The sequence below is a fragment of the Bubalus kerabau genome, chromosome 1, assembly GCF_029407905.1.
Source record: "Bubalus kerabau isolate K-KA32 ecotype Philippines breed swamp buffalo chromosome 1, PCC_UOA_SB_1v2, whole genome shotgun sequence".
NCBI lineage: Eukaryota > Metazoa > Chordata > Mammalia > Artiodactyla > Bovidae > Bubalus > Bubalus kerabau.
In genome coordinates, this window is record NC_073624.1 from 91,533,229 (window position 1) to 91,553,217 (window position 19,989).

At 56.6% G+C, this 19,989-nt stretch overlaps 1 protein-coding gene across 3 annotated transcripts; it reads left to right on the forward strand.

Moving 5' to 3' along the window:
- The first annotated feature begins 5,921 nt into the window (after positions 1–5,921).
- Positions 5,922–19,353, forward strand: CACNB3 (calcium voltage-gated channel auxiliary subunit beta 3). 3 transcript variants are annotated; one of them, XM_055582494.1, is made up of 13 exons: positions 5,922–5,980; positions 14,164–14,286; positions 14,478–14,600; positions 15,042–15,157; positions 15,442–15,506; positions 15,705–15,724; positions 15,922–16,002; positions 16,204–16,262; positions 16,430–16,539; positions 16,842–16,993; positions 17,201–17,296; positions 17,395–17,544; positions 17,995–19,353. In XM_055582494.1, the coding sequence occupies exons 1-13, from the start codon at positions 5,975–5,977 to the stop codon at positions 18,307–18,309; spliced, it is 1,416 nt and encodes a 471-aa protein (XP_055438469.1). In that variant the 5' UTR covers positions 5,922–5,974; the 3' UTR covers positions 18,310–19,353. The 3 variants fall into 3 exon arrangements, with proteins under 3 accessions (XP_055438469.1, XP_055438453.1, XP_055438461.1); XM_055582478.1 differs by lacking the exon at positions 5,922–5,980 and adding an exon at positions 10,040–10,542; XM_055582486.1 differs by lacking the exon at positions 5,922–5,980 and adding an exon at positions 12,374–13,249.
- The last annotated feature ends 636 nt before the right edge of the window (positions 19,354–19,989 follow it).

Sequence of the window (19,989 nt, forward strand, 5' to 3'; positions counted from 1 at the left end):
ATTAAGTGAAAGTTGCTCAGTCATGTCCAACTCATTGCAACCCCATGGACTACACAGTCTACGGAATTTCTCTAGGCCAGAATACTAGAGTGGGTAGCCTTTCCCTTCTCCAGGGTATCTTCCCAACCCAGGAGTCAAACCCAGGTCTCCCACATTGCAGGCAGATTCTTTCCCAGCTAAGCCACAAGCCACTGGAGTGGGTAGCCTATCCCTTCTCCAGCAGATCTTCCCGACCCAGGAATTGAGCCAGGGTCTCCTGCATTGCAGGTGGATTCTTTACCAACTGAGCTATCAGGGAAGAAGTCCTTATGTATACATTAAAGTTCCCTTTAAATTATTATATATCTTTCCGTCAGCTCTGAAATGGCTCCCCATGATCCCTACTTTCTGGTATCCAAGTCTTTGTTTAATCGCCACCCTCTGAGTGTGGGTTGGATCTAGTCACTTGCTTTTAAGGAATAAAATGCAGCAAGAAAGATGAAAAGTCACTCCCAAAATTAGGTTCCAAAAAGACCTGCTCTTGCTCTCTCTGTTGCTCTCTCGCTCTCTCTCTCTCTCTCAGCAGCTGCCATGTGTGTGCAGTCCTGCATAGAGGTCCACGTGGCAAGGAACTCATGTCTCCAGCCACCAACCAGCAAGGACCCAAGGTGAGGTGTTGCAGGATGCAGTGTGAATTCTTGATGGGATACTGATTAGGGCACAGCAGCTATAGAAGATATTTTGGGGCCAATTGGGAGATCTGAATATTGACTGGGATTAGATAAAATGAAAATTAATGAAGTGGAATCGTGGAAAACATTGGATGAAAATAAGCAGGTTAAAAAAGCATTCATTTCTCTCTGTTTGTATGTGTGTGTGTGTGTGTGTACATTAAAAAAAAAAAAAAAAAGATACAGCCTAACCTACAACTCAGCAATTCCATTTCTTGCTATATACCTCCAAGAGGAATGAGTTCATGTGTCTAACCCAAAGACACATGTTCAAGAATGTTCATAGTAATTTTATTCAGTATACAACAAAATTGGAAACATTCTAAGTGCTCATCAACAGGAGAATGGAAAAATAAATTATAGTGTATTCTAACAATAGAATACCACATGACATTTTTTAAGTTGTTGATAAATGCAACAGAGATGAATCTCAAAAATGTAATATTGTGGGAAAGACACCAGATATGAGAGAGTACACACTGCACAATCCTTTTTATATGAAGTTCAAGAACAGGCAAACCTAATCTATGGTGATAAGAGCCTAAGGAGCCATCACCACAAGAGTCTGGATCCTGACCATGAAGGGGTACAAGGACAGCTCCTGAGTGAGGATGTCACAGACCTTGACATGGATGTGGTTACACAGACATTGATGTATTGGTACGTATATGCAAAAAATTTACCCAATTGTGCATTTAAATCAGTACACCATATACAACTAAGTTATATCCCAATTTTTTTAAGGAAAAAATATCCAGAAGGATTACACCAAAAGCATTAATGGTGGAAATAACAGGGTGGTGAGAATACTGTGTTTTGATTCGTCTCATCTTGTTGCTTGTCTGTATCTCCTTTCTCCAATACATAACCCCTACTTCTGTAATGATAAAAAGTTATTTTTAAACTACATTCCAAATGCTTGATAATATCATTTATGCTGCCTCAGGGGAAAGCTAAGAAATGTATTTGCTGTGTTATTCCTGAAGGAGAGAGGGGTGTGGCCACACATGAGACAAAGGAATGAAGTACTCAGCGCTGTGGCAACAGGGTGTGGGGTACTTTTCGGGGAAGTTCCCTGTGCTGAGCACGGGTGGAAGGTCAGAGTGGACCAGAGTATCCAGCCCACGTGGTGTAATGGAAAGAACCCAGGAGATAGAATCTGAAGATCTAGGTCTAAATCCAGATCCAAGCACTGAGTGTGGCCTTTTGAAAAGTCCTGTAAGCACAGAAGTGGAAAGACGAGGGGTCAGTCACAGGGCACGGGTGGTAACCCAGATCATGACTCTGGACAGGTTCTCTCCACTCTGCGCTGCTTCCCTGTTTATAACAACAACTAACTTTTCCATAGGAATTTACATTTTACGAAACACAAATATTCCTGCTGAATTCTCACAGAATCTCTTGAGCAAGCACTGCTCTTGCCCCTTTTAAAAGTAAGAAAACTGTTTCCAAGTGACTCGCTTGAACCAGCGAGTGATACAATTAGGACTTGCCTGCTGGTTTTCGGACTCCACATCCTGTGTTCTTTCCACCAATGGCCTACCTAGAACCTTGACCCTTGACTGTTGCCCTCCTCCCTGTCAACAGTAAACCAGCACCCGCTTCCAGCCGTTCTGTGGTTCTCCTGCAATCTTGATAGGGCCTTATTTCTGAGGAGGGGGGGAGGCCATGGGGGAACAGAGAGCTCTGTACAGAGCACCCCTAGTGACCTGATGCTGACTCAAAGAAGGATCCAGACTCCTGGCTCTATGTTACTCAAAAAGGCATGTAGGAGTCCACCCCTCGCCAGTGCAGCCCCTCAAGTCAAGGGTCTTCCAGGCTCATTTCCCAACCCAGCTCCAGGGTGAGCACCCCGTCGTGATCCACAATGAGGGGCCACAACTCTTCACCAGTCCTCTGCCATCCCCCCCCAGAAGGCTTCTCCTCAAGGCCTGAGTCAGCACTTCCACATCCCTACAAAGTTCCAGCCTCTCCTTAATATCTCCTAAGGCCTGTCCCATCCCAGGCAGCCAGACCTCATCTTCCTCACAGCTGGTGAAGGAGCCGTGAGAAGTGGAGTGAGAGGCAATGGCAAGCCCCAGGGGGCAGCCGCCCGAGCAGCTAGCACTCTGTTTCCTTCAATAATTCATTCCCGGGGAGGCTGAGGGCGCCAGGCCCTCATTCTGAGCTGGAGATAGCTACCACAGCTCAGATCCTGAATTGACAGTGGTGGGAGTCACAGGTGGGTGAGAGAGCTAGAGTAAGCAAGTAGAAGAGTACCCAGACTCCAGCCCCACCACAGACACCTCCCCCACTAATTCTTATTTTAGAGAAGGGGACTGATCTGGGTGGAGGTCAGGCGTCCTGTGAGAGATAAAGGAGCCGAGGACCTGCGGTAAGCCCAGGGGTGCAGAAAGAAAGGACCCAAGTCTCAGCTCTCTCACTCCAGCTGTATGTACATCAGGGTTGGCCTTATTCCCATTGCCCTGAGCCTTCTTGAGGCCACCTCAGCCTCTCATCAGCAGCCCCACCTTTCTAAAGGATGCCCAAGTCCCCTCTGTCCCAGCTTTTGGAAGGCCTGGGATGCTTCCACTGCCTCCACTTGGGGGAATCCTGCCCCCACTTAGGCCTCAGCACGCCTCCCAGGAATTCCCCACCTCCATCGCATCTCTTTTCAACCCCAGCTTCCCTACCCAATCTCTGATGTTTACAAAGCTTGTAAATATGTGAGAGTGGAGGAAGGACTTGACCTGATCCCTTGGGTGGTGCTGTAATTCAGTGTCTGGAAGTGTTAAGAGTTTGGCAAGAGCAAAGGAGGTAAAGTCTAGGCCAGCACCCCCTTCCCCAGGCCACCCTAGGGAGCCTGCCTCTCATACCCCTTCCTCCACCTGGGGCAGCACTAGAGTTCCCCTCCTGTGCCCAGCCTTGTTCCTCTCTCCAATCCATTTTGTGGAACTGGAATCACCAGTCACATTCAATGGAAACTAAGATCTAAAACTAAAATAAACATATGTCAAACACCTACTATGTGCCACCTACTCTGAGTCAGACTCCAGGGATATGAGAATGAGAGCTAAGCATCTCAGCTTTCTCAGCTTCCCCTCTTCCCAGGGATGAAAAGGAACCCCCAAGTCCACAGAGAAGCCACACCACTTGCCTCAGAACCAGCAAGAGTTGGTTCTGGGAGACATAGCTGAGAGCCCAGTCCTTCTAAAGAGGCCTTGTGTGGGAAGGAAGGTGCAGTCTTGCTGGGCACTGTCAGCAAGAAACTCTTCAGACATATTTATAGCAAATGCTGCGTCAGGGGATGGAGCCTGAAAGTGCCCAGAAGCATCAAATATCATCACGGTTCTAGAGGCAGAGCCCAGAAAAAGAAAACAGAGATTGAAGCAAGAGGGATTGAGGTTTGATGGTAGAGGAACTTCCCCAGAGTAATATCTGGAGTTGGCAACAGGGATTCCCTGTGGAAACTACCCCACAGAGCTTTCTCAGAAGCTCTCTGTAGACACAGAGGGACAGACACGGTGATCTCTGTTCTCTGTCCTTTGTGGTACAGGGGTTTTCAAATGTTAGGGCCACTAAGTACAGTTACGTGAGTTACGCCTTGCTGAGGAGGCAAGTGGGGATTGAAATCTAGCTCTAGGTCAGTAGCGCAACACCCTGTGCAGGGCGGTGTCTGCACAAAGGCTAGCCAAAATGGTTAGCAGAGTCCTGTCAAATATCCTGAGGTCCTGACAACCTGGGAGGTCAGAGAGGAGGTGACACCAGGGAGAAGGGATGAAGGCTGTCTGGGAAGGTAGCCTGGAGGGCGGGGGGTGGGGTGGGAGGCAGATGCTGGAGCTAGGGGCCAGAAGGGGCCAACCCAGAGCACGGCTCACAGGAGTGCATCCAGGCTTTGAGGCCCCTCTGAGCAGGGTGTCAGACACCGTGAGGTCAGGGCCAGAGGTGGGGGCACTAAGGGAGGTAAAGCGAGGAGGAAAACTGTGCGGGTCCTCTAAGCAGTCAACTCACATGGAGGGGGCTGGAAGAGGACTGCTCTGGGGACCCGGGGGCTGGGCTCCCAGCTCCAGCTCTGAGCGTCCTACCTTTTCTCAGTAGCAGAAGAGAGAGGGGTGTGTGCTCCAGCAGCTGGAGTGGAAATGAGAACAAGTGAAGGGTGCCCAGCTGTCCCTGTGCACCTAGATTTCCTCTGATAGGCTCAGAGAGAAGTCATTGATATTTCTATTTTAAAGTAAGGGATGAAGAGGCTGTAGGTTCTTGAAGAGGAGGGAGAGAGGGGGAAGCTAGGGACAGTTGCTTGCCTTGGCCAGCACCCCCCCTCCCTCCCCTTCTCCTATGGAAACTTAAGCTGCCCCAAGGCCCAGAGGAGCTAGTCCATTAGCTGTGGTCAGCAGGGGTGTAGGGAGGGGCCTCTCTCCCTCCAGGTCTTATTGTCAAATGATAGCAAAGCTTCTGCTCCCTCTGTTAGAGCCAAAACAAAGCAAAACCCATAAAAACCTCCATGCACAATTTTAAAGCACACATGCAACCTCTTTATCTCCTCTGAATAGTTGAAGCTGAGTAACTGAGGGGTAGGTGGGTGTGAGGGGATGCAGGGACTAGACCACAGAGAGAGAGAGGAGGTGCTCTCCCAAAGGACTTTGCAGGTTAAGCATAAGGAGGAGCTGGGGGCGGAAAGAGGAGAGTTGATTCTCCCTCAGATTAGCTCCCTCCGGAATGGGGGCACGGACAGGGTAAGCTGAACGGGAAGCGGGGAGAAGTCTTCCAAGATCCCCAGAGGATAGGAGGATGGGGGGGGGGCCGGGTCGGGAACACCCCAAAGGAAAGGAGTTAGAAGAAGGGCCAAGAAGGAGAGTGGAATACCCTGGATCCGAAAGGAAAGAGTTCTAATTGATGCCGAGGGGAAAGTTGGAGACGCCGGGTCACTGGGCTTCAGGGTGTATCTGTCTCTACATAGGAGTCGGCCGCCCCCCCCCCCCCCCCCCCCCCGCTTCCATCAGCGGTCTTTGGTATGGAGAAGAGTCCAGCCTGGGGATACTGGGGATTTAGAGGGACCAATGAGAAGCTGATCCGCTCACAAGGGTGCAGGGAGAGAGCTGGCTGGGGCTACACCCCTGCTCCCCCCTTCCCCCGCCAGAACTTGGGCTTGTCCTATTTGACGTGCCCGCCTAAGCGGGCGGGAGCGGGTACTGACCCGAGGACTGGTCCCACGACTCCGTACTCCCTGCTACCCAGGCCGGGCCAGGACGCCGCCGGGCTCAGCAGGAGCGCCCCCGGAGAGCAGGATGGAGGTAGGAGCAGCGTAGGGACCCAGAAGGGCCAAAGACCTCAAAGAAGTCCCTCGGGCGAGGGGTAGAGTGCAGATCCCAAAGGGGTCTGGAGGTGGGATCGCAGTTCCTGGAAAGAAGAGCGGATGAGGGGGCCCTGTTAGGCTTCTGGCGGGCGAGGGTCTGGCTCCGAAACGCGCTGCCTCTGCTCTAGCCAGGGCAGCGCCTCCTGCTGGCAGGGCCGGAGCCCTGCCGGCCGACAGGCGGACCCCGGACGGGTGCCACCACCTGGAGGGCGTGTGCGACCGCGACCGCGGGGCGAGCGAGCCCAGGGGGCGCTGCAGCCGACCGGGAGGAGCCGCCTCACCTTGCTCTCCGCCAGTGCGAGCTGAGTCCCACGGCTCCCGGAACCCGGGAGAGAAGAGTGACAGTAGAGACGCCCCGGGTGCCGGGCGCATCCCCGCTGGGGTGACGCCAGTTGGATCCCATAGGAGCCACCGGATCTGGGCCTGGGACGGGGGGATGGCCGGAGCTTCCCCGGAACCCAGAGGGAGCGCTGGACGCTGGGGCTAGCGAGCCGTACACAAGCATTCTTCCTTTCCGATCTTTTCCTCTGCTGAGGACAGGTCGGAGTCGTCTCTGGGAACGCGGCGCCTTTCTTTTCGGGCGCACCAAGCAGGTGTCGGGAGGGAGCGGAACCTTCCGCCTAAAGGTCCGGAGTCCCGACAGCCCTTCGGCTACTTCTGCCCTTCTGCCTGCGGCAGTGGGAGCTCCGGAGCCCCTACCTTTTCTGGGGAGAGGGTTAAGGGAGAGAAGGTGGTGTAGGGGGCGGTCAGGGAAGAAAGGCGAGATATGTGGATGGAAGGACAGTGGCAGGCCCCCAGATAAACAGAGAACTGGGATCGTAGAGGGAGTAAGAGACGGAAATGGAAAAAGCTGGGCTGAAAAGCGACAGGGGAGGGAGAGAATGACAGAGGCGGCGAGAAAGGAAGAGACAGGGAGGAAGAGAGGGAGGGAGGGAGGAGGGAAGAGGGAGGGAGCCCGGAGAGAGGGAAGAGAGCGCCGTGGGAGCCCGGCGTGGGGCGAGGCCAGGCGTGCAGGCGGGAGCCAGTGTGCAGAGCAGCTGCCCGGTCCTGCTCCCGCCTCGGAGCCCCTGGCCCGGGGGAAGGGGAGAGGCCGCCAGCCCAGTCTATGTCTTTTTCTGACTCCAGTGCAACCTTCCTGCTGAATGAGGTAAACGCGAGGGCCCCCTCCCCAGTGGGTGGGAGGAGAGCCCACTCCGAGCTAGGGAGAGGGCTGGCATTTGGGGGAAGACTGCAGTGATGAGGAGGGAGGCGGAGTAGGTGAGGCTAAGGGTAGAGGTGGCAGGTAGGAAAGGACAGAGCGCCAGTGCTGGCAGCCTCTAAGCACTGGGACTGGAATGGGTGGGGAGGGCTGTGTGGGGGCCAGAAAGGGGTCTAGATGTGAGGACTGAGGGGAGGACTCTGCAAAGCTCCCCTAGTTATCCTCCCTGCATTCCCTGGGAGCAGCCCAGCAGCTAGAATCCTAGAGGCTTTGGCTTTCTCCAGATCTTAAATACTGCTGGGGAGGACTTCCTAGAGGTCCTAGCTTCTGCCTCAGTTTCCTCTCTTCAACACTCCGTGACTGGGATCCACCCAGGTTCCTGGTGCACTTATAGGAGAAGCTAGAATGTATTCTGGAGATTGCCAAGAATTCCAACTCCCAAACCTGGTTATTCAGGCTTCCCCCCAGCCCCGACCCCATGTCCTGCTTCCATGCCTTGGGTATCTGCCAGCTGCCAGTCTAATGATGCTCTCCAGAAAGAGGAAGGCAGGAGGAATCCTGTCCATGAATCCTCCTCCCACCCCAACCCCCAGCTCGCTCTCCTTATGCTTAGCCAGGGAAAAGAAAATGGATAAGGGACCACATGGATAGTGACCAGCACATGTCTTGTTATAGGACAGGAAGCACTAGGCTGGCATGAAACTAGAGCAGGCAGGTGTGGGTGAGGTGAGAAATGGAAGAGCAGTGAGTAGCAACTCGGAGAGAAGGGAACCAGGGAGAGGCTCTGAAGCTTCTGCAGGACCCAGGAGATGGCCCAGGTATGAGGAACTTGAATACATCTCCTGGGGGTGGTTGGCATGGCAATTCATGCTTCATGAGCAGACTTAAGACACCACTGTCCCAGATGGGGATGAAGATAAGGTGTGTAAGACAAGAGTGAGGTTGATAGCAGATCCACTGTTACCTACAGTCCCCTGGACACTCTGGTGGTGGGTAGAGTCCCAAAAGGAGGGGCCAGGAGAGTAAATTCAGGGATGGAGAGAGAAGCAGATGCCTTGGTAACTGTCATCTTCATTAGAATCATCTTCCAGGAGAGAGCACCTTAAGGTCTTATTGTGTCACATTTAATGCCCCCTTTCTGCCCCTCTGGAAGGACAGAAGAGACAGAGAATAAAAGAGGCTGAGAAATACTGAGGAACTGGGAGAGGGCACAAAGCAAGAAGACGGTGTCTGGGAACTTCCGATACAGAAGAATCCAACATATAACCAAGCCCCAAATGGTGCTGGACTCAGGAGTGGGAGATGTGAAAGTACAGTCTCCCCCAATAGTGGGCCATAGGGGCTCCAAAAAAGTTGTTCACCAAATCCCTGCGGGAGGTAGATGCTGGCCAGGGCTGGACTGCACCATTCACAGGGTGGTGAGAGACTAAAGGCAGACCAAGACAGTCTTAAGATGAGACCCCCTTCTCTTTTTCTTGTTAAGGAACACGAACAAGTGACCTAAGTGGGAAGCCAGTTGGTTTGGGTGGTCTTCCTCTCTCTCCCAGGCACAGTGTTTCCTACCACAGATCTCACCAACCCTGTCAGAGTTTTGGTTTTCTAACTCCCCTGAAGCCCAGGAAGAAAAGGGATGAGCAAATATCAGATTCACCCTCCTGGGTGTGAGACTCTGGGAGGGGAGAAGGACTGAGACCCAGAAGCTGTCCAAGAGCACCCCTCTATCTCACATTCCCCATCCCCGCCACCGGCCCCAATCTCTGGGAGGAGGCAATCAATATTCAAAGGAATAATTTTTCTCTGGAGTTCAAATGGGTGGATCTTTGAGGAAGTTTCCTCAAGACAAGGGCTGCTCCTCGGGTCTCTAACCTCAAATCTTAGTGCCCCTTTGAAGCAGACTGACTGGAAGAGTGGTACATGTGGCTCCAACCCACACACTGGCCACCCGGACCACCCTCATCCTTTTGCTAAGGAGGGTATCTGGCCTTAGACTAGTGACTCGGAGGAGACTTGCTCTCCCCCCGCCCCGCCACCCCACCCCCACCCCCGCCAACCCCGGCGTGGCCAGGCTCCCTCCTTCAGTCCCAGCCACAACCGTCCCCCTACCTCCACTCTCTGGCTTCTTTCCCCCTCCCTTTAGGTTCTCCTAAAGCAGCCCCTCCCTACGCCAGTTCCCACGATGCCTTGGCAATGCCTGGCACAGTCCTTGGCAAGGAAGTGAGGAAGGGAACCCCCATCCTGGCCAGACTAGGATGAAATCTGCCCGCGCAACAGGTGTAGTAGGGTGGCCGGGCCCCAATCCGCCCGGGTTGGGCAACCACCGAGGCCCTTTGCGGCGAGAGAGTCCCAGCACTAATGGGGCCGAGCGCCTGGCGTGGGGGGGTTGGGGAGGCGGGGGACAGGGACTACTTTTCGGCATTTGGCCGGGGGTCGCTAAAGCCACTCCTCCCCAGGACCCCTGCGGGTTTGCTTTTGGAGTCTCCCGGGCCGCCGGGGCGCAGACACGCCGCCCTCTCAGCTGACGCCCGCCCCCGCCCCGCCTCCTCTGTCTCTCCAGGCTCCCACTACCCTGCCTCCCCTCTTCCTCTCTCGGCCTCTGCCCCTGCGCTGTCTCCCTCTCTCCGGCCTCCCCGTGACCTGCGCCCGCTCCTCGCTCGCGGGTCTCGGCTCCGCGGCGGTCTCCGCCCCGCCCCTCCCCCGCGCCAGCCCTTTGTTTCCCGGCGGAACATTTCCTGGGTTGCTGAGCGTCTCGGTCTCCGCGTCCCTCCTCGGCCCGCCTCCTCCACGCCGGGATCCGCCCCGCCCGCAGTCTCTCCTCCCCTTCCTCCCCGCCGCCCCTCTGCCCCGTAGGTGCTCGGGGACCCACCTTCTACCCCGCTGGCGTCGGCCACCCCCCGGAGGCCGGGCCTCGGGCTCCCCCGGCGGCCGGCGCCCCCCGCCGCCACCCCCTCGCCCGCTCCCGGGGAGGGGGGTCAGGTGGGCGGGCGCTATTGTTGTAGGAGCCGGCGCCAGATTTCCTCAGCCGCGCTCGGGGTGGGACCGGCAGGGTTTTGGGGGGTGGGGTAGGGGGAGCGGTGATTTGAGCTCGGAGCAGCTGGTCTTCGCGGCTCGCTCCCTCCTTCGCGCTCTCGCTCTCCGCCGCCGCCCGCAGGGCTGCGGGGCTCGGTGGCATCTCCCGGGCGCGGCCCGCTGTCATCGCCCCTGCCTCCGGGCCGCTCCCGCCCCCGGCGCCGCTCGCTTCCCCCCACCCGGACTCCCCCATGTATGACGACTCCTACGTGCCCGGGTTTGAGGACTCGGAGGCGGTGAGTGCCCACGGGGAGGGTGGGGGTGGGGACGTTGGCGTGACACCTCCTGTCCCTCGGACCCTTCCCCCAGTTCAGGACTTTGAGGAACGCCTCTGTGGCGGAGCAGGGCATGTCGTGGGGGGTGGGGGGGGTGGTGCTCCAGCAAAGTGGAGCGATGGATGTTCACGCCAGAGGCTTCCCGGTGCCCCCGTCCTAGAGCAGGGCGCATCCTGTGTGTGCCGAGAGGGGCTCGGGTGGGGGAGGCTCAGAGCAGGTGGCTCCACAGCCCAGGACAGAAGGGTAGAGGGAGGCGGGGCTGGAGACTGAGGGCACGGAGGCATTAGAGAGGCCTCGGGCAACGTCTGGAGTTCCCGAGGGAGGGTTTCTGGGGTCTGAACACAGCAGACACAGGAGATGCGGGGGTTCTTACAGAGGGGGACAATCCAGCCCTCCTGTGCCTTAGTAAAGAACAGATTAGGGAGCCTGGAGAAGAGCAGAGGATCCCATACCAGCCCCTTCAGACAGAAGGATCATAAAACTTGAGGACCTCCATTATCGCCTTCAGCTGGCCATCCCCGGGCACTGCCTTACCTCCTCTCCCCTCAGCCCAGCTTTTCTCCCAGGCTGGAAACTGGGTGCCCAGCACATGGGTGGGCCAGCTGACTGTGCCCCAGCCATCCCACTCCTCCTGCTGAGGCATCCCCAAGCAGGGGGGCATCCTGAGCACCTGCTCAGCAGGGAGGCCAGGAGATGAAGCCAGAGGAGCCCAGGGCCTGGGGATGGAGAGGAAGCTCTTTGCTCAGAGAACCAGGCAACTGATAAATATTTAATTCTCCTCTTTGCTTTTATCTCCTGACCCACTGAGACAAATCAGCTCATTAGGCAGTGATTCCCGGAGCTCAAGAGGGCAGGGAGAGTGCCTGGAAAGATGGGGCAAGGATGGGCAGCACTGTCTCAGTCCCTTCTCTCCAGCATCCTACAAGAAGGCCTCCTTATGAAAGCAGCTGGATGGCTTGAGAGGGGTCTCTGATCTGATATGGAGGGTAGAGTGCTCCAGGGTCAAAAGGGGAGTGTTGGCGTCTTCTCCCATCTCCTGCTGCCATGTCTAGGATAGATGAGTTCTGGGGCTCAGGAAAGGCACCTATCTATCAGTCCTTTTCGGGGACTGGGCCCCTGCTGGGCCCAATTCCCCACTGGGCCTCTGGGGCTAATTACATTGCAGCTAGAGCAGATGATTTTCAAGGCTCTGGTGAACACCTCTTCCTGACAATTGAAGGGACAGCTGGCCACGGCCCAGGGTGCCAAGGTGAGCTGGAGAATGAACCTCCCTCTGTGGGGCTGGAGGGCCCTAGAAGGTTCTTCCCATCCCTAGTTGAGAAGGCTTGGACTGTTTCAAGGTAAAGCCTGACATAGGGATGGTGTTTGGGGCAGCCTGCTAACCCATTGCTGGCTCCCCACCCCTCTCTGGTTCCTGGATTACCCTCCCCCACTTTCCTTTCTCTTGCCTGGCTCCTTGCTCTCCCTGAGGCCCCCTCTGAAGCAGTAGGAGGGAAATCAGGCTCTAAATAAATCCAACGGCTCATCTCCCTCCTCTCCTTCCCCCGTGCCAGGCAAGAGTAGAGCTGCAGCCTGCCCACACACTCACCAGGCGAGGGGGGCACCACCAGGGCACAGTGCCAACTCCTGGCAGCTCCAAAGCACTGAGCCTCTGGCTGTTTTGGCATAACAGGGGGTGGGGGAGGCAAGACCCCAGGGTCTGCTTGGTGGGGCAGCCCTGGCTTCCCTGAGTCATGGGTGAGCTCTGAGGACCTGGGAAAGATGGAGAGGGGATTGCATTCTGAGCATGACTCACGGAACATTACGGAGAGACCCTGTCATCCCCGTCTTAGGCTAAGAGGTCAGGTAACCCAGGTGCCCCAGGCAGGAACACAACAATGACTCAGTTAGGCGGAGAGCCTGGAGAACAGAGAGGAAGGGTCAGACTCCTCTCCCATCTAGGAAGCATCTGGCATGTACTTACCAACGCATGTGGCCATCCTGCCTCACCTGCCCCCTCGCCTGCTAGCCCCTGTTCACTTCAGACAGCTGTTTCCCACAGAGGCATCTCCTGTGCCCCGGGCCCCTGGGACAAGGTCCCCTCCTCAGCTGATAGAGCTAAGGTTCTTCCCAGGGCTCAGCTGCTCTTTATCCTGCTGCCAGGCCGGCCTTATTTAGTTCTCAAGGGAGATGGGGAACGTGCTCTGTGAAATGGAGGCTCTTCCCTCCTCGTGCTGTCTTCATGCCTTGGGTCTAGCACGGACCTTGTCGTGAGCTTCCACACTAGGACCTGGGCTGCCCGCAGGCTGACCAGCCCTCTTACCCACGGTGGGCTGGTGTGTGAGTTTGTCTTCCCCACCCAGAATCAGGCCTCTGCTGCCTTCTGTGGTGGTCATGCACAGTGGGTCTGAAGGAATGTTCCTCAGCCTGAGAACATTCTACTACACACGCACACACGTGTACATTCCCACACGGTCCCTTTATCTAGGCTCCTGCCTGATCTCTGCCCCCTGGACCTCAGAACTGATGCAAGTATCCCTTCAGGCTTCTGCTCATAAAGAGGGGAAACTGAAGCAGGAAACAAAAGACTCCCTTTTCCCTAGACTGAGGGGGAAACCCAGACATTCTGACTTCTTCCTCCTGCCCTGAGGTCCAGCTTCCCTTGTTCATCACCCTCATGGCCTTGAAGGTGAGCTCTGCCACCCTCCTAAGGCCCCTCATTGCCCAGAGGCCCTTCCTCTGAGCAGGACTCAGACACCCTCTTTGCTCAGAGAGACCCCCTCCCTCCATCCCCAGGGTTGCTCCTGGCTGGGTTGCCAGGCACCAGCTCCGCCTTCCTCCAGGGCTGATATCCCCCCGGGCAAGGGGTGGAGAGATATAGGCCAGGTGGTAGGTGTGGCCAGGCCTCATCTGGGCTCAAGGAGGTAGCTTTATGTTGCCTCCTCAGTCTGTGCTGCCCACACCTGGCCAGTTGTCCCAGCAGGTGTGAGAGGAAAGAAAGCGGGGGTAGGGAGAGCAGGAAGGGAGTAACTGCCAGGAGTTGGGAGCCCCGTATCCTCCCCTTCACCGTGGATGAAGAGAGGGGATCTAAGGAGGTAGGCAGCTATATCCTGACACTCAGGACCAGCGCCATGCCAACCAGTGTCTCTTAACTGCTCCTGGCGGGCTATACTCCTGCCAGGCATTTGAAGGAAATAGTTTCCAGGCTGCTTTGCAGGCTGATGTGAACAAGAGGGTTGGGTCTTCTGGATTCCAAAGATTCCGAATCATCCCCAGTATGTCATCCTCAGTACATCTCACCTCCCTCCGCCTCACAGGACATGGTCAAGGGGAGAAAAGGGAGGAAGGAGGGAAATGAAGGCTCTATTCACGGCTGCAGTATTAATAGGTTTGGGAGGAAGAGCCCAGATCTCAGCACATATGGGTTGGACTGGCTTTCCTGCAGCCCCAGAAGCACTGGTGCCTTTCCTGGGGAAACAGGAGGGACTGACAGGGCCAGCCACCCCCATGGAGCTGGAGAGGCTGAGGTTCATGGGGTTCGGAGGTGCCTCTCTAGTGCCCAGCACTCCTGAGCCCACAGGTCACAGCGTCTCCCCACACCAGGGTTCAGCCGACTCCTATACCAGCCGCCCATCTCTGGACTCAGACGTCTCCCTGGAGGAGGACCGGGAGAGTGCCCGGCGTGAAGTGGAGAGCCAGGCTCAGCAGCAGCTGGAAAGGGCCAAGGTATCCTCTTGCCAGCTGGGGGCACAGTGGGCCAGCCTGGGTGGAAACTGGTGCCAGGTCCTAAGTCTCGAGGGGTCAACGGGCAGGATGTGCGAATGAGTATGTGTGTGGTTGGGTGGACAGATGGGCCCTGAGCCTGGAAGGGGTGCTCTGAGGTTCCCTTCATTTACGCCGACCGTTGCGTTCCCCAGCACAAACCTGTGGCGTTTGCTGTGAGGACCAATGTCAGCTACTGTGGCGTACTGGATGAGGAGTGTCCGGTCCAGGGCTCTGGAGTCAACTTTGAGGCCAAAGACTTTCTGCACATTAAAGAGGTAACTGACCCCCTCCCAACAGAAGCCGCTTGGTTTCTCTGCTCTTACCCAAGTTCCCAGGCCTCTTGCTTCAGTCCTCTTTAATAAACAAGTCCCGAAACTCCGAAACTCATCCTTAACACACCCCTGTACATACACACACCCCTCATACCAGAGACCTAGTCCTCAGGGTCTCTGTCCTCTGGAGTCCTGGGCCTCAGCTCCAATCTGTACAAGTGAGCAGTTAGCTTAGTTGCCTCTGTGGCTCCCTGTGACCAGTGTGAGGCCTCACACGCAAATCTTGGGGGTCTCAGACATGGCTGCCCTCCCCTCTGGCATCTTCTCCTGACCCCCTCCCCTTGCGCTGCCTGGCTCTCCCAATGCCTCCCTTTTCGTTGAAGAGCCAGCGCTGAGGCCTGGACCGCCTCCTCTACCACCCCTTCCGCCCCACCCCACCCCTAGAAATACAGCAATGACTGGTGGATCGGGCGGCTAGTGAAAGAGGGCGGAGACATCGCCTTCATCCCCAGCCCCCAGCGCCTGGAGAGCATCCGGCTCAAGCAGGAGCAGAAGGCCAGGTGAGAGCAGGGCTGAGACTCAGTAAATACCTCCCCACGTGTGCTCTTTACCCACAGTCCACATCACCACACAGGCATGCATACCGCCCCCTCTCCGCAATATGCAGTGTGCACACTCAGACCTAACGTGTACATTCACAATGCACAGGTACAAATGCTCACACACAAAGGCTCATATCACATGCACTTCTCTCACTAGCAGAAACATAAGATGTATACAGCTATTGAGTACTGTGTAGAGCAGACACACAAAGACTCTCACTGACCTCCCTCTCTGCTCTCAGGAGATCTGGGAACCCATCCAGCCTGAGTGACATTGGCAGCCGACGCTCCCCACCTCCATCTCTAGGTAGCCTCCCCTCCACCCACCTGTCTTGGGTAGGTGGGCCACTCAGACACAGGGGGAAGGGAGAGTCTCCCAGTGAACAGTGTGGGAAGGGGTTGGAGCTGGGAGAAGCCCAGGGTTTCCCCTGGGGACGGGAAGACCGTGCCCTCAGGGTCTTTCCCCCTTCACCAACTTTAATCTTTTATTTCCTTTTCCAAAAAGCCAAGCAGAAGCAAAAGCAGGTGAGTCAAGGAAGGGACTGGGGCTTGGGGGGCTCATGGCTTCTGGCTGTGGGGACAGGTTTCTGGGCAGTCATTGTTGAAGGGGCAAGAAAACACAGAAGGGAGGGGGCCCAGATGTCTGCATCTGCCCCACCCCACTCAGGTGAAGGGCAGACCACATGGCCATGACTTTGCCTGACCTCAGGTCAATTCTGCAGGCGGAACATATTCCTCCGTATGACGTAGTACCCTCCATGCGGCCTGTGGTGCTGGTGGGACCCTCTCTGAAAGGTTATGAGGTGAGAGGTCCCTGACCCCAGAGTTGCCTCTACCAAACTTGCCACAGAAACAATGGGAGGGGATGTTCCCTACTGCCCATCCGTCAAGGTCTGTGTGGAGGGGGTGAGCTCCATGGCTGTACCTGGGGATGCTGCCCTTCTCCAAGAAGGCTCCAGTCAATTCCATGCCTTTCCCCTCACCCTCCCTCCACCCCAACCCAGGTCACAGACATGATGCAGAAGGCGCTCTTCGACTTCCTCAAACATAGGTTTGATGGCAGGTAAGCTACTCTGGCCTGGGGAGGCATGAGAACCAGGGAGAAGTCCTTGCCTCCTTCCAGATGCTGTAGCCAGGTCTCCTCTAAAGGGAAAGTTGGTGGGACCTGGGTAGGGAGGGCCCTAGGCTTGAAATTTAGAGGTGGGCTGTGCTTCTCCCTGTCCATCCCAGGATCTCTATCACCCGAGTTACCGCAGACCTCTCACTGGCAAAGCGATCCGTGCTCAACAATCCTGGCAAGAGGACCATCATCGAGCGCTCCTCTGCCCGCTCCAGCATTGGTGAGAAGTCACCAGTCCTGCTTCTCTGCCCACTCATGCATTAGTGAAAACCTTCCTCATACCTTCCTCTTTCCTGGCAACTTGCATTCCTGCCCAACCCCTTCTCCACCTCCCCCAGGATTGGCAAGAACCCACCCTAGTCTCAGTGCCCTGTGCTTCTGCCTGCCCAGGCCTTGATGAACATCCTCTCCCTCCACCATCCCTTCCCATCCACCATTTGGGAGACCCCAAAGCCCTGTTGGAGTCGGACGGGGGTGGAGCCACCGGTGAGCATTGCGGCTCCCCCGTCCCTCCCTTCATAGCTGAAGTACAGAGTGAGATTGAGCGCATATTCGAGCTGGCCAAATCCCTGCAGCTAGTAGTGTTGGATGCCGACACCATCAACCACCCGGCACAGCTGGCCAAGACCTCACTGGCCCCTATCATCGTCTTTGTCAAAGTGTCCTCACCGAAGGTAAGGCAGCTGTGGCGATGGAGGAGGCCTACAGGGCTGCCCTCTTAGAATGCGGTACAACTCTGCTTGGTCCGTGCCCAGGGGCTCCTCAGGCCACTTTTCCTGCTGCTGCTTAACACCACTCTGAGTCCTCCTTGCCTGCTCCCATGCCATGAGTCGGGGACATGCCCAGTGCTTCCTGGGCCCAGCTCTGCCCTTGCCCCTCAGGTACTCCAGCGTCTCATCCGCTCCCGGGGGAAGTCACAGATGAAGCACCTGACCGTACAGATGATGGCATACGATAAGCTGGTTCAGTGCCCACCCGTAAGTGGCTGGGGCACCACTCCTGTGCCCACTTTTGCTTTTCCAGGGCTGGGGTGGGCTGATAGAGATGGAACATTCCCCCTTTCCCTTCCTTCCAGGAGTCATTTGATGTGATTCTGGATGAAAACCAGCTGGAAGATGCCTGCGAGCACCTGGCTGAGTACCTAGAGGTTTACTGGAGGGCGACCCACCACCCAGCCCCCGGCCCTGGGCTTCTGGGCCCTCCCAGTGCCATCCCCGGACTTCAGGTAACCATTTCCAAGGGCACTGATGCTCAGGCTGAGCTAGCCAAAGCAATGCCTCCTCCCCACCCGGCGGATCATTCCTGATCTCCAATTTGAAGGCCAAAGGATCAGAGAGCAGAGCAAGGGGGTGTGGGTGAAGGCAGTCCCTGATGAGGGAAGAAAGCAATGAGACAGGTAATCAGAGGCCACTTTTCCTAGGATTCCAAAGAAACACGCTCTCCAAACTCTTCTCCTAGTCTGTCTTGAAGGCAGAGCTTGGATTTGGCAGGAGTCAAAAGTTCCAGTTTTCCTTGTCTGAAGTGGAAGAATGCTCCAGGGTGCTTCTCCTTCTGGATCATTTCCTGTACGCAGGGAGCGAGAGTTGAGGGCAGGAATCCTCACGCTGCCAGAGTGGGGAGGGAGACTGAGGCGAGGTCCGCATGGCCTCACTTAGAGCTGCCATCTTGTCCCCAGAACCAGCAGCTGCTAGGGGAGCGTGGCGAGGAGCACTCGCCCCTGGAGCGAGACAGCCTGATGCCCTCAGATGAGGCCAGCGAGAGCTCCCGCCAAGCCTGGACGGGATCTTCACAGCGCAGCTCCCGCCACCTGGAGGAGGACTATGCAGATGCCTATCACGACCTGTACCAGCCTCACCGCCAACACACCTCGGGGCTGCCTAGTGCAAACGGGCACGACCCCCAAGACCGCCTCCTGGCCCAGGACTCGGAGCACAACCACAATGAGCGGAACTGGCAACGTAACCGGCCCTGGCCCAAGGACAGCTACTGACACAGCCTCCTGCCACCCTGCCCCGGCAGGCACAGGCTGGCTGGGGCCCCTGCGCCAGGCAGGTTGGAGTTAGACTGGCATGAGGCTGGCACTAGGCTCAGCCCCCGAAACCCCCTGCCCAGCCCCAGCTCCAGGCCTGCCTGCAGTCCCGAGGTTCTGGGAGAAGAGCAGGGGGCCCCTCACCTCCTGGGCACAGTGACCCCCCCTCCCCCCAGGCTCCCATTCCAGGAAATAGCTGTGTGTGCTGCACTCCGGCACCCTTCCTCTCCTCCTGCACAAGAAACTGCCCCACTGGGCAGTGCCCTCAGGCCAGGACCCCCTTAGCAGGGGCCTTCCCACCAGACTCAGGGAAGGAATGCCACTCAAAGTGAAAAGAGGGTGGGGCGTGGGCAGCATGGCATGAGGAAGAAACAAGGTCCCTGAGCAGGTACAGTCCTGTCCTAACCTGAGGGACTCAGGGGTTGTGCTTTGGGGTCTGAGGGCCTCTACTCACCTCACTGCCACACATGAGACATGAGACAATCGAAGCGCAGCAGGGTGGCACTCCTGGCATCAGCTGGGGTGGGGCATCCACACAAAGGCTGGAGCACGGACGGCTGGGCTAGGGCCAGCTGAAGCTCCAGAAGGGAAGGGCTCTGCTCACCTGCCAGGAAGCAGCTTAACATCTGAAGGGACCAGGGACTAGGAACACAGTGGACTGGGGGCTGGGGAAGGGAGGGCGAGTGTAGCAGAGAATATATGGACGGCTTGCTTCGGGCGCCTCCTTGCCCCACTCATTCTTTTGCTCTTGCATCCTATCTTTTCTGTTCTTGGTCTTCATGCCTCCCACGCCCATGGGATATGGGCCTCAGACTTTATTCCCTGATCCATAGCTGCTGCTCGTTGTTAGGATTAGAGGGGGAGATAAGACCCAGTGGACAGCCCCCAGAGGCCCTGTCAGCCTGGCTACCCGTGTCTTACGAGGCTCTAGTGTGTGACCTACAGAGCATGCTCCACAGCCCCTGCCCCACCTCACTGTCATCACTAATAAACACCATGCGCAGACCCTTGGGCTCCTGTTCTGTCTGCTGGCTCAGGGAGCCAAGGCCCTCACTGCATGGCCCAAGTCTGGAGTTGAAGACGTATCCTCGATGTGCTCTCTCAAAAAAGACCCACAGAGTGGGAAGAGAAAAGGACAGAGCTAGGGGAGGCACTAGACTCCCGGACGCCCCTTTACCCACCCGCTCACACCCAGGCCCTGGAGGGAGACCGTCAGCAGCACAGAAGGGACTTGTTCGGGGAGGTGGAGAAGAGGCTGAGTCACAGCCTCACTGTCCCAGCCTCAGGCCAGAAAGGCCCTGAAGGAGCTGCAACTCGAACTCCACGTCCTTGCCCAGCTCTTTGAGGGGGTAAGGAAGAGCACGTAAGACGGGAGGACCCAGGCCTTGCAGCCCCCTCCCCACACGGACACTCATCCAGGCCCAGCTCATCTTCTTTGCTGTCTCTGCTGCCCGTCACCTCACCCTCCAGAGCAGCAATCTGGGAGCCACAAACAGTGGTCCTGAAGACTTGGGGTCAAGCACACTGTTCCAGGGTGGGAGAATGGTTCTGACTGTGCTGCTCCTGCCAGAGTTTCACAGCTGCTTTCCTTCCTCACCCTTGTGTGAAGACGCCAGGAGGCTGCCCAGGCCAGAGCTACAA